Source organism: Sinocyclocheilus anshuiensis, unplaced genomic scaffold (assembly GCF_001515605.1).
Source record: "Sinocyclocheilus anshuiensis isolate Anshui unplaced genomic scaffold, SAMN03320099.WGS_v1.1 scaffold1994, whole genome shotgun sequence".
Lineage (NCBI taxonomy): Eukaryota > Metazoa > Chordata > Actinopteri > Cypriniformes > Cyprinidae > Sinocyclocheilus > Sinocyclocheilus anshuiensis.
In genome coordinates, this window is record NW_015548215.1 from 509,350 (window position 1) to 522,243 (window position 12,894).

The 12,894-nt window shown below is 36.2% G+C and overlaps 2 protein-coding genes across 2 annotated transcripts in view; one reads left to right on the forward strand and one right to left on the reverse strand.

The window, feature by feature from the left end:
• Window positions 1-4,457, forward strand: part of LOC107653872 (laminin subunit alpha-1-like) — a 60,766-nt gene extending 56,309 nt beyond the window's left edge. The window contains exons 49-54 of the mRNA XM_016440741.1: window positions 265-454; window positions 823-975; window positions 1,744-1,897; window positions 1,965-2,098; window positions 3,717-3,933; window positions 4,063-4,457. Coding sequence (XP_016296227.1) covers window positions 265-454; window positions 823-975; window positions 1,744-1,897; window positions 1,965-2,098; window positions 3,717-3,933; window positions 4,063-4,223 — 1,009 coding nt within the window. The 3' untranslated portion in view covers window positions 4,224-4,457. The remainder of the gene's footprint in view (window positions 1-264; window positions 455-822; window positions 976-1,743; window positions 1,898-1,964; window positions 2,099-3,716; window positions 3,934-4,062) is intronic.
• Window positions 4,458-10,676: 6,219 nt separating this feature from the next.
• LOC107653873 (rho GTPase-activating protein 18-like) overlaps window positions 10,677-12,894 on the reverse strand; it is a 30,911-nt gene continuing 28,693 nt past the window's right edge. The window contains exon 13 of the mRNA XM_016440742.1: window positions 10,677-10,853. Coding sequence (XP_016296228.1) covers window positions 10,677-10,853 — 177 coding nt within the window. The remainder of the gene's footprint in view (window positions 10,854-12,894) is intronic.

Here is a 12,894-nt window from a genome sequence, read left to right on the forward strand (position 1 = left end):
TAATATTTTTAAATATTTGATTGTATATATTTTGTCCCATATTTTATTATTTTTGTAATATTTATAAATAGATAAATGATAAATATTTAAATATATTATAAAATATATTAAATTAAATATTTCATACCTACATGTACCTTCTATATTTATTTTAAATACTCACATATCCCAGACATTTTGCAGCTGAAAGTTGTTGACTGTGACAGACACTCACAGACAGATCTTCCCTAATAATTTAATGCTTCTTTGTGTTCCTCGTCTCAGTTTTGCGGTGAAGCTGTCGGTTCGGACGTTCGCTCGCAGCGGCGTTCTCTTCTACATGGCCAATGCAAACCAGCAGGATTACGCCGTTCTGCAGGTGCAGGGGGGGCGTGTGCTGCTGTCATGTGACCTGGGGAAAGGCCCCGCCCACGCCTCGCTGGCCACGCCCATCAACAACGGCCTCTGGCACACCGTGAGTCCTGTGCACAACCTGACAAATGAAATAATACATCTTTATTGAACCTGTAGATAAAAATTAAAGTGTGTATGTATTTTGCAGAGCATCATATCTGATGCATCAAGCTTTTATGCCTTTTATATAGAGGAAAAAACAGCTCAGTTTTATTCAAACTGAGCAAAAATATGAACTTGGTGCAGATGCTGCTATTTATATGATACAATTCTGATGCTTCTTAAGCTTACTTTATTAAATGTGACCCTGGAGCACAAAAGCAGTGTTAAGTCGCTGGGGTATATTTGTAGCAATAGCCAACAATACATATCAAATATGATGCAGTAGCTTTATAGGGTTAAACACTGATGTCTGCTGTGTTTGTGCAGGTGAAGGCCGAGTTCAGTAAGAAGATGGTGATGGTCAGTGTGGACGGGACCGAATCGGACCGCAAACACACTAAAGGACACACGCTAGACGTGGAGGGGAAGTTGTACCTCGGCGGACTTCCTGCCACATACACCGCCAGGAGAATCGGAAACGTAATTGCCCTCCACCAAACCTGTCGTTCTCAATAAACGTGTCAGAAACAGGGTTCCCACGGGTCCTTGAAACGCGCGTTTTACACGTTACGTTAACTGTTTCCCGCGTGAGATACTTTGTGTTGCATATGGCAAGCCAAAAGAGTCAGAATTAAATTTATGTCGTTAAATACAGTGTTTTTTACGGCGTCTGCTATCAGGACGACGTATTTGACGGCGCTCTTTTAACGGCGTTTTGTATGTAAACGCGATTTATCTATAGCGTACTTCTGACTTTTTTGGCTTGCCATAGTTGTACGTTGCCATGACGTTCACGCGCGTGTTAAACTACTACAATGGTACCTTAACGTTTCACAGACACACCGTGAAATTAATGTTTGCTTGTTTAGATAATGTTAACCCATGAGGCAAGAAAAACTTAAAAGCATATTCATACATCTTAAAACTTCTGGTTACATGAGCCGAAGCTCTTTTCAATAAAACCCATGCAAAAGTTAATATCAGATCATTTTAGAATACAGTATAGGATGTACCGAATATTCTTCAGTTTTATGCAAAACAGAAATACGACAAATAAATATCACATGAAAACTGTAACAATGTATCTTACAAGGTAACACGATTGCTCTCACTTGAAATGTGTCCCACATTAAGTCCTTGTATTTGAGGGTTTTTTTGGACCTGGAAAGTCCTTGAAAGGTCTTTGAATTTTAAGTTAACCAACGTGCGGGAACCCTGCAGAAATGTTTCTAACCTGTGGTTCTTCAGGTGACACACAGTCTGGCGGCGTGTCTGCGGGACGTGATGTTCAGCGGCGTCCAGATGAAGCTCAGCGCTGCGCTGTCGTCTCACGCCGCGGGCTCCTGCTTCAGACGCGCTCAGAGCGGCAGCTTCTTCAGCGGCAGCGGATACGCCGCTTTCAGTGAGTCTGACACTGATGATGAATGATGAGTGTTCAAACAGAGGCTGACGTCTCGCTCTCTCCGCAGTGAAAGAGGGCTATAACGTGGGCTCGGACGTCTCCGTGAGTCTGGACTTCCGCTCCACGGCGCCGGATGGGGTTCTGTTGGGAATCAGCAGCACTAAAGTGGACGCCATCGGCCTGGAGCTCGTCAACGGACAGGTTAATATCACCAACACCTTCTCTGTGTGCCGAAGACACCACCAGTGTTCATTTAGTAACATTCATATACTGCTGTAAATCTGTTCATATTGTGAATTAGTTTTTATATACTGTGTGTGTATATATATATATATATATTTCTGTTTTCGTTTTAATTTTTAAGTTTTAGTAATTTTATAATTTTCATTATTTTTTTTACATGTATCAGTATAGTATTTTTTTTTTTTAATTTATTAGTTTTTTTAGTTTTAATTATTTTATGCATTTTATTTATTTATGCAATTTGTCTATATAGTATTTAATATATTTATTTTATTTAGTTTGTTATTTTATATATACAATATTGTCTATATAGTATTTTTATTTTGTTATTTTATGTATTTTAGTTATGCATTTTGATTTTTTGCAATTTGTCTATATAGTATTTAATATATTTAGTTTATTTAGTTTATTTTATATATACACAATATTGTCTATATAGTATTTTTTATTTGGTTATTTTATGTATTTTAGTTATGCATTTTGTTTTTTATGCAATTTGTCTATATAGTATTTTTGTATTTTTATTTACTAGGTTTAATTTAAATTTTTATGCAATTTATTTATTTGATGCAATTTGTCTATATAGTATGTTTTATTATTTTTATTTACTATGTTTAGTTATTTGATGCAATCCATATTGTATTTATTAGGTTTATTTGATTAAGTTTTAGTTATTTTATGCATTTATCTTTTTATGTATCTTTTAATTTGTCTGTATAGCATTTATTCATTTTTATTTGCCAGGTTTTATTTGTTTAGTTGTTTTTATGCAGTTTACTTATTTTATGCAATTTGTCTACATAATATTTTAATTTTATTTATAATTTTTTTACTTTTAGTTTAGTTATGTACTTGTTATTTTATGCAATTTGTCTATATAGTATTTATTCATTTTTATGTACTATTATTATTTAGTTTTTTTTATGAGTTTTAGTTATTTTAATGTGTCAATTTAAACTAAACAAAAAAGAGAAATATAGCTGAAATAAGATTCACATTTTTTATCTTTATTCGTGACCCTGGAGCACAAAAGCAGTGTTAAGTCGCTGGGGTATATTTGTAGCAATAGCCAACAATACATTGTATGGGTCAAAATTATACATTTTTCTTTTATGCCAAAAATCATTAGGATATTAAGTAAAGATCATGTTCCATGAAGATATTTAGTAAACTTCCTACCGTAAATATATCAAAACTTAATTTTTGATTAGTAATATGTATTGCTAAGAACTTCATTTGGACAACTTTAAAGATGATTTTCTCAATATTTAGATTTTTTTGCACCCTCAGATTCCAGATTTTCAAATATTGTCCTATCCTAACAAACCATACATCAATGGAAAGCTTATTTATTCAGCTTTCAGATGATGCATACATCTCAATTTCAGAAAATTGACCCTTATGACTGGTTTTGTGCTCCAGGGTCACATTTCATTTAAAGTTATGATTTTTTTTCTTTTTTTATGGTTTCAGTTTAGTTAACAGTCACTCTGGTCCATTGTTTTTATCATTGGTTGGCCCCTCATGTGATTTCCAGTGTGTGCTGATGGTTAATAGCGCGCTCGTCCCGTCACAGGTGGTGTTTAATGTGAATAACGGCGCGGGCTGGATCACGGCGAGCAGCAGGAGCGCTGTGTCCATGTGTGACGGCCGCTGGCGCACCCTGGTGGCCAAGAAGCAGAAGCACAGCTTGAGTCTGACCGTAGACGGTGTGACGGTGACCGCAGAGAACCCGTACTCATCCTCCACCTCAGCCGAGACCAAAAACCCCATCTATGTGGGCGGATACCCAGGTACGGCTCCCATAATCCTGTGCACTCACCATGAGCCTGTTGTTCATTAGTTATTAACGATAACGGCACTGATGTGAATGCAGCTGACGTGACGGTGGATCTGATCAGTGTTTCTGTGTTCTCTCGCAGCGGACGTGAAGCAGAACTGTCTGAGCTCCAGAGAGCCGTTCCGCGGCTGCATGAGGAACCTGCGCGTCTTTAAGGGTCACGTCACCGATGAGCTGGACTTCAGCGCCGCCTTCGCTCACCCACACGTCTTCCCTCACTCCTGCCCGGATAACGCTGCGTAAACACCTCCGGTTCATGCAAACACAGCTCAATCCTTTTGTACTGAGGATGGTTTTAATAGTTCTGCAGATGGTTTGTGAATTTTGACTCATAACAGGTTTAGATTTGATACTTGTTCAGGGTTTCTGCGGGTCTTAATTCACCCTTTCACAGATGAAGGCCTTAAAAAGGTGTTAAATCAGAGCAGAGAGTCTTAAATTCATTAAGTCGTGGCATTAAGTGTTGCATGCACTGGAAAATAAAAATGAAATGTTTTCCAGTACAAATATCTAAACATCTTTAAATCAAGATACATTTACTTGAGAAGCAAAATGACATAAGATACAGGGATTAAAGTGTTCCGTCGCTACGACGGATTTCTGTCAGTTCATAAAGAGAGTCACTTGCTTCATTCCTGAATGATTCATCCGTTCGAACGAATCAATTGAATGAATGATTCAGTGATAAAATCAGTGACTTGCCGCCACCTGCGTATAATTACAGTTATTTGAATCATATTTCTGTATTCAAAATGTTATATTTAAAACATTAATCTCCACATGAATGTATGGATTTAATTGCACTCAAACCACCTCTGAGCCTCATTAAACGTCTGGAAATGTACCTACAAGCCACGTTTGTGTTCTTCTGTGCCACCTCTGGAGTACAAATTAATTTATTAATACTAATTTCATATGATTGGTGACTTATTTGTCTTATTCTACTTCTTATTATATTGTTTTAAATAGAACTTTTAAAAAGCTTATAAACATACATTTTTGAATTTGACAGATGAAAATGATGCCATTATAAAGGTAAAAAGAAAATACTCCTGAAAGTCACTTTAAGGAGTCAAATGTCAGCTAATAAAATAACTAATTATAGGCTAAAAATGAAACTAAATCCACCAGCAGGTGGCGGCAAGTCACTGATTTTATCACTGAATCGCTAAAAAAGAAACTAAATCCACCAGCAGGTGGCGGCAAGTCACTGATTTTATCACTGAATCATTCATTCAATTGATTCGTTCGAACGGCTGAATCATTCAGGAATGAAGCAAGTGACTCTCTTTATGAACTGACAGAAATCCGTCGTAGCGACGGAACACTTTAATCCCTGTATCTTATGTCATTTTGCTTCTCAAGTAAATGTATCTTGATTTTAAGAATAATTTGCACTGGAAAAAAACACAAACAGTGAGGAAGAACTGTGTAAAGGTCAATTCCATATTCTAGTGTTTGACAGCGGAGTTGTTTTTTTGTAAAATGAATTAAAGTAATGGAGATCTGTTGTAAATTGTTAATAAATGCTGAAGTGTTGCTAATAAATCTCACTGTCCTCTTCTGTACTGGGTCTTGTATGTGCCCTCATACGGCCTGCAGAAACCCTGCTCGTTAATAAAGTGCTGGTTGTTTCATAGCAGAGTGTTTTGCTTGTTTTACTGGTGATGAAAGTTCACCTCTTCGACATTCCTTCACTATCAGGAAGATTGTGGAACATTCCAGAGCCCTGATCCTGAGATTCAGTCAAAGAGAACTGACACACACACACTGACACACACACACATTCTCTCACACACACTCACGCACACGCTCACACACACACACTCACACACGCACACTCCCTCACACATTCTCTCACACACACACTCACTCACTCACACACACACACACACTCTCACACACAGCAGGTGGTTTCATGTCTTTTAATTGGATTAGTTGGTTTCACTCAATATTACAACATGACTAGTCTCAGTTCAGCAGTACACAGTCATGATATGAAGTCTAGGATGTGGCTACATGTTCCTCGTAATACTCGGAGACTTCATGTTCGGCTGACTCCTTTTGGTTTTGATGAAACAAGGCTACAAAGTAATGTTCTGATGGCTTTAAATGACTGTAAAACGCTTCAGTGTAACGCTCAGTATGATAAAACACCAACATCATGAGGAAAATAAATGATCTTCAACATAAATCCAGTTGGCAGCAGCAAGAACTTACTATAAAAATCAAATTAAAAAATCATAATTAACAGGTGAACATTTCAGTACATCATACATAAAAATAGCTTTTAGAGTAAAAAAAAAATCTAATCAAATTCAGAGCATCAAAGAGAACGATGATGATGATGATGATGATGAAGATGTGTTATTGGCAGACATTGAGAACATGATACAAGGTAAAAGTTCAAAGGTCGTTTAGCATCTGGATGATCTTCTGTCTTCATTTGAGTCGCTATGTTTCTGGATTCTCATTCGAGTCCTTCATTAATCCGGTTAGTGTTTGATGTTGGCATTAATATTCATCTGGTTTAATTAGAGGTAATATTGACCCGTGTTGATGAATCTCACAAGAACACGTCCAGCTCATATTTCACACCAAAACGGCAAAAATTAATTTAACTTCGCTTTGAGTATTTTTTTTTTATTTTTTTGTATTTGTGACATTTAATGAGAATTAAACATTCAAACGCAAATTCGCATTCCTGTAAAAATCTTTTTTTTTAAATAAAAATATATATTACTGTAATACATCAGGGCACTTTACTTTTTTTGTTCAATATTAATGAACAATATTTATGCTCAATTATGATTCTCAGCCTCAATTCTGTAAGTCATTTTTACAGTAAAAATAAATGTAACAAAAAACAGTTAACAAATATTTTCCCCGAATCAGTAAATCACAATTTTTTTTTCATGAAATGTCACAAATGTCAAAAACAAAAAAAAGCTCTATGGACTTGATTGTTTTGATTTCAGGGTGAAATACGCGCCGCTCGAGTTCTTCACAGGTTCAGCGAGGGTTCGTAGTGTTTAAGTTCACATGGCTTCATCACAAACATGCAGCGTATATAAACAATACAAAATCATTATCATACAGCGGGATAAATTAGTAATTAAACATTCAAACGCAAATTCGCATTCCTGTAAAAATCTTTTTTTTAAATAAAAATATATATTACTGTAATACATCAGGGCACTTTACTTTTTTTGTTCAATATTAATGAACAATATTTATGCTCAATTATGATTCTCAGCCTCAATTCTGTAAGTCATTTTTACAGTAAAAATAAATGTAACAAAAAACAGTTAACAAAAATTTTCCCCAAATCAGTAAATCACAATTTTTTTTTCATGAAATGTCACAAATGTCAAAAACAAAAAAAAGCTCTATGGACTTGATTGTTTTGATTTCAGGGTGAAATACGCGCCGCTCGAGTTCTTCACAGGTTCAGCGAGGGTTCGTAGTGTTTAAGTTCACATGGCTTCATCACAAACATGCAGCGTATATAAACAATACAAAATCATTATCATACAGCGGGATAAATTAGTGGTATAAATATTATGTACATGCTCTTTTTATACACTGGCTAGTGGCATAAAGCGATGAAACATGCGTCCTGATGAGGACTTCTGATCGGGGAGGTCACACAGTTTTGGCTCCAAACAAACACAATGGCCAGCATTGAACCGTTTGACCCCTGACCTCCGACCGAGAGCCTCGGAGCAGCTGATGGTCTTCTGCAGTAAACATACTCCTTCAGGTCAGCAATAAACCGATTCACTCGGAAACTAGGAACTAAGCAAGGTATTGACATTATTCACGCTATTATTTTATTTAATTCCAATTTAATTATTGTAGTTATTTGAATTCCACCTCAACCGTCGAGCAATGCGAAACGCTGGATCAAATTACGCGCCATTTCACCGCGCCTCATGTTTAAATCTTTTTAACCGTTGGAAGGATGAAACGACAAAGATATTTCCTCAGCGAACATCGTGAAGTGATTTTAACCGTGAATGTTTGACTTGACCTGGAGAATACGCTCGATAGACACAGGTAACAGCACACTCTCTCTACTTGGTGATACTCTTAATACTGTAATAACGTACCTCAAGAAGCCCAAGGCGTCCTTACTGCTTATTATGTAAAGTGAGCTGAAGTGAATTAGCAGCATTTGTTAATCTCTTTAGCGGCTGTTTACACGCGTTTTTCATTCACAGCGCTGCTTGTCCACCAGTTTTCTATGTAAACGCGCTAGACAGACGTGTTTGCACTTTTAAGAAACGTGTATGGAGACCTTGTTCTTTTCCCCATGGTACTTCCATGGAAACGCGTTCTGTGTGAACGGGCCCTTAACAGCGAGTTCGAGTAGCTACAGTCCGTCTGAACAGATTCATACTCGCCGATGTTTGTAGACGTTCACACAGAACGTGTTTTTGTATTCCCCTGCAATTTAGTTTCCATGTGAACATGAGCTGAACATGTGTTTAATATAACTTTATAAAACGTCTAGGACCTTTTTTTTGCATTCACCCAACGCAAAAACGAAGAACATGGAAAATGATACGGTCTCGAGACACGTTTTTTCAATTTATTTTGCATTAAGTGGAATACAAAACCGCATTCTGTGTAGGGATGGGCGATCATATAAAATTCATATCTCGGTATTTTTGGGCCGATTTGCGGTATACGGTATATCTCTGTATTTGGATTTTAAAAAATCTGTATTTAATATATATGTATTTCACTTACCGCCCAATGTTGTCCAACAAAACAATACATATTAAAGGCTATGAAAACAAATAAAGTGAATGTAACCATGTAAGCCTTTATATTATGTGCAAAAAAGGGTTAAAATCACATCTCATTCTAACACTGCAATCTAAAAACTAGGTTCGTAGTGTTTAAGTTCACATGGCTTCATCACAAACATGCAGCGTATATAAACAATACAAAATCATTATCATACAGCGGGATAAATTAGTGGTATAAATATTATGTACATGCTCTTTTTATACACTGGCTAGTGGCATAAAGCGATGAAACATGCGTCCTGATGAGGACTTCTGATCGGGGAGGTCACACAGTTTTGGCTCCAAACAAACACAATGGCCAGCATTGAACCGTTTGACCCCTGACCTCCGACCGAGAGCCTCGGAGCAGCTGATGGTCTTCTGCAGTAAACATACTCCTTCAGGTCAGCCGTGACTTTAAGACCCATTCACAGTGAGGGTTAACGCGGTAAACGTCTAGTAAATGTGCGTCTGGATCCAGGCAGCGCTCGCCTAGAGACAACAAGACTTCAGATTAACACATGCTGTCCGTTTAAACGAAACATGGGTTTTAATATTCAGTCAATAATCAGACAATCAATATTCAGCTGAAATCAAATTTGTTTCATAATTGATTTAAAGTAACAATTATGAGATGAAAAGTTTAAATTATGACAAAAATTGAAATTATGACGTTAAAAGTCACAATTATTACAAAGTCAAAATTATGACAAAAAGTTGACATTTAAAAAAACTCAAAAAATGACTGTTGCTGTTTTTTTATCATTTTGACTTGGCATGTCAATTTCTACTTTTAATGTCAATTATGACTGAAGCCATATTTTTGACTTAATGTCATAATTTCAACTTTTAGGCATAATTTTGACTTAGCATGTCAATTTCGACTTTTAAAGTAATATTTTTGATGTAATATGTCAGTTTCTACATTTTATGTCAATTATTTTGACTTTATATGTCATAACTTCAACATATGTCATTTCAACTTTTAAAGTAATAATCACGACTTTTAAACTCATATTTTCAATTTTTCACACTCTCTATCGTTAAAGCAGATGTCTGCTCTTCATTTTTCTTTCCTAAAATAACTAAATGTTGATTAAAAACTAGACATTTAAAAATCTATAATAAAAATTACAAAATAAAAAAAATTACTAAAACTTTAAAATTAAAGTGAAAACAAAAAAATTGCGAAATAAAAACTACCTGTAAAATAACACAGGTTCACTGTTTTTCTTTTATTACCACTACAAATATTTCAGCGAAATGTATATTTTAGTCAGAATTGCTGCGCTCCTATTTTATTGAGCTCCGTCTGTTTGGCGCTCGTTCACTGAAGTCTGTGGAGTTTAGCGGAGAATCCCAAAGCAGAAGCTCATGCACTTCTGACAGAAAAATGGAAATATTTCCATGGCTTTCTAACATTTACAGACGGAGAATATAGCTGTGAAATGTAAGTTCTGCATTCAGGAAGACAGCACATCTCAAACACATTAAACAGCGCGAGTAGCTAGTGTCTCAGTCAGAACCGCTTAAACTAATATACCAAACCAAACTATAAACTAAGTCTTACCAGTTTTTAAAGGCCTTGATATGAAGCTTGTCACATGTTTAGAACAAACTGGATTATGCACTTTCTCCGCAGCAGCTCAGTCTGTGTCCTCCGCTATATTTTCAGATGCACTCGTATCAAACTACTGTATATCCATATAAACCGTATTGCCTCATACCGTATCGCGATAGTATCGTACAAACTCGATATACCGCCCAGCACTAATTCTGTGTGAATGGCCCCATGGAAATGTGCACAGTGACTGTTCGTGACATGCAGCAAAATGTTACGCTACACCAGGGATTCCCAAACATTTTCATCAGCTCATGAACCCCTGTAGCTCCCGCTTCACTACACACTCATCTGAACCGCTTCAATCCCATCAGCACTCACTTCACTGCGCTCGCGCTCCTTCTCCGTGTTCCATCTCTTCAGTAGCCTGCGTTTGCTTTTCTCTGAAGTCGGTGTTTTCTTGCCCATGGCGGCTTCGTTCATTTTCCTGACGTGGGAGATCAGAAAACACGGGACCTGCGGATATGAAGAGCGGACATCAGTCACACCGACGCAGAAAACAACGACTTGAACGTCACCTGTTTACAGATGTCAGCCAATCAGCTAAGACCAGGGGCGGAGCCAGGGCCACCACTGACCTAAGCTTAGCCACACCCTGCTCAAAACTGCAGTCCCCTTTTTCTTGACACGAAATGCATTTATTAAGACGTGGAACCGGCGTATTTCTTTGCATCCACATCAAACGGGAGACTTTTCAGACGCGCACTTCAGTTTCGCCTCAGTGCCAGGCGCAAGTGAAATGAGCTACAGTAAAACAACGATGAGATGTTGTTAGGCTGTATCAGTAAAACAAACGTTCCTGTCCTGTCAACCATCTTACTGTGCTCACAGCACACACACTTCAACTGTACGCGAATATGCGGCGCACGCTCTGATCATAAATAAGCGCACAAGAAATACAACGTAGTTCTGTTGTCAGTTAAGTCATGAAATTACCAAAAAGGCGATTAAAGCTGCAAACCGTGCATGCATGTCTCTCAAATGCATGTACTAAAATATATTCTGCAATTCCAGATCACAATATAAGGCGCAAGCTGATATGCATTTTTTTATTTGTAATTTAATGCACAAGTAATTGAGCACAATGCACTTATACTAGAAAATATGCGCAATTTTTTTCATTAATTTGAAAAGTACAAACGAAAGTGAAACCATTTAAATGCATAAAATAGCTGACTGAGCAATAAAGCTATAGTGAGCCCTTTTATTTAAATACCTGGAAGTGAGGAATAACACAAAAATTGTCATATTCACTCAGTATTACTTGATATAATAATTCACAAATATCTCAATCACAATTAAGAAGAAATTAATTGTATTCAGTTGTGTTTTAGGCACTAAAATAGTCTAGTAGTTTATAGTCAAACACATTTTTATATTAAAATAATAATGAAGCCCCTCCCTGGCCACCCCTATGAAAACATCCTGGCTCCGCCACTGGCTAAGACACCTCATTAATATTCATAAGCACAGGAAAAGTCATGGAAATTAAGAAATGTATCTTCATTTGTTTACATTTTTAGATAGATTATAGAAATAGTATATGTGAGTAAAAAGCAATTTTGAGAAGTCATGTAAATGCTTTGGTGATAAAAGATAAACAGGGAACCAGTGTTATTTTAGTGTTAACACTGCGATACTATTACAGTAGTAATATTATTATTATTTTTCTTTTTGCATTTTCTGTTTTCACTGTAATTTTACTTAAGGTTTTAGAAATGTTGCTGTGTTTCTGTCATTTTATTAGTTATGTTTTTACTATGTAGTTTTTATTATAATATTACTTTTTAAATATTTGTAATATTTAACCTCTTAACTGTCACCCCCCCCCCTTTTTTTTGAACATTGACTTGAAAGTGCACTATTCAAACTTAAATTGTTATAATTCATTAACGCTTTTGAATACAGGCCTAAGGTTGGTCTCTTTAAAGACGACATTCAGCAGATTATTGCAGAAGTGAACTCATTTTTAAAAAAATGAAAGTAAAAAAAAGTTATAGAAGTTTACATTTACTGTAAATAATATGTACTACTGTACTATTTTTATTTTATTTTGTATAAAATAAATATTTTACAAAATAGGTTTTAAACCAAATTTGGCATAAAATTAAAGCCATATGTTTAAAATAAGTTGTGTTCCAAATTTGAAGTTGATATAAAAAAAAAAATGTGAGGTTACTATGCAATTTAGTTTAGGCGTTATACCACAAACAGCCACCGGGTGCCATACAAACCACATTGAATTGTTTTGATGCATTTTTCTGTCACAAATGTATACATTTCTCTCTCAGTATTACTCCTATCACAAAATAACCTTTCTGACGATATGTATTTTGTCAAGATTCTAATAAGTTTTTATTCCAAAAGACCATAATACATTTTGTAATATGACACCCCGCACTAAGGGGGAGGAGCCCGCTAAAAGATTTTAAGGTCCATTTCTATGGTAATGCAATGTCCGATTTCAAAACGGTTTTCACAGGATGAATTCTGAGGA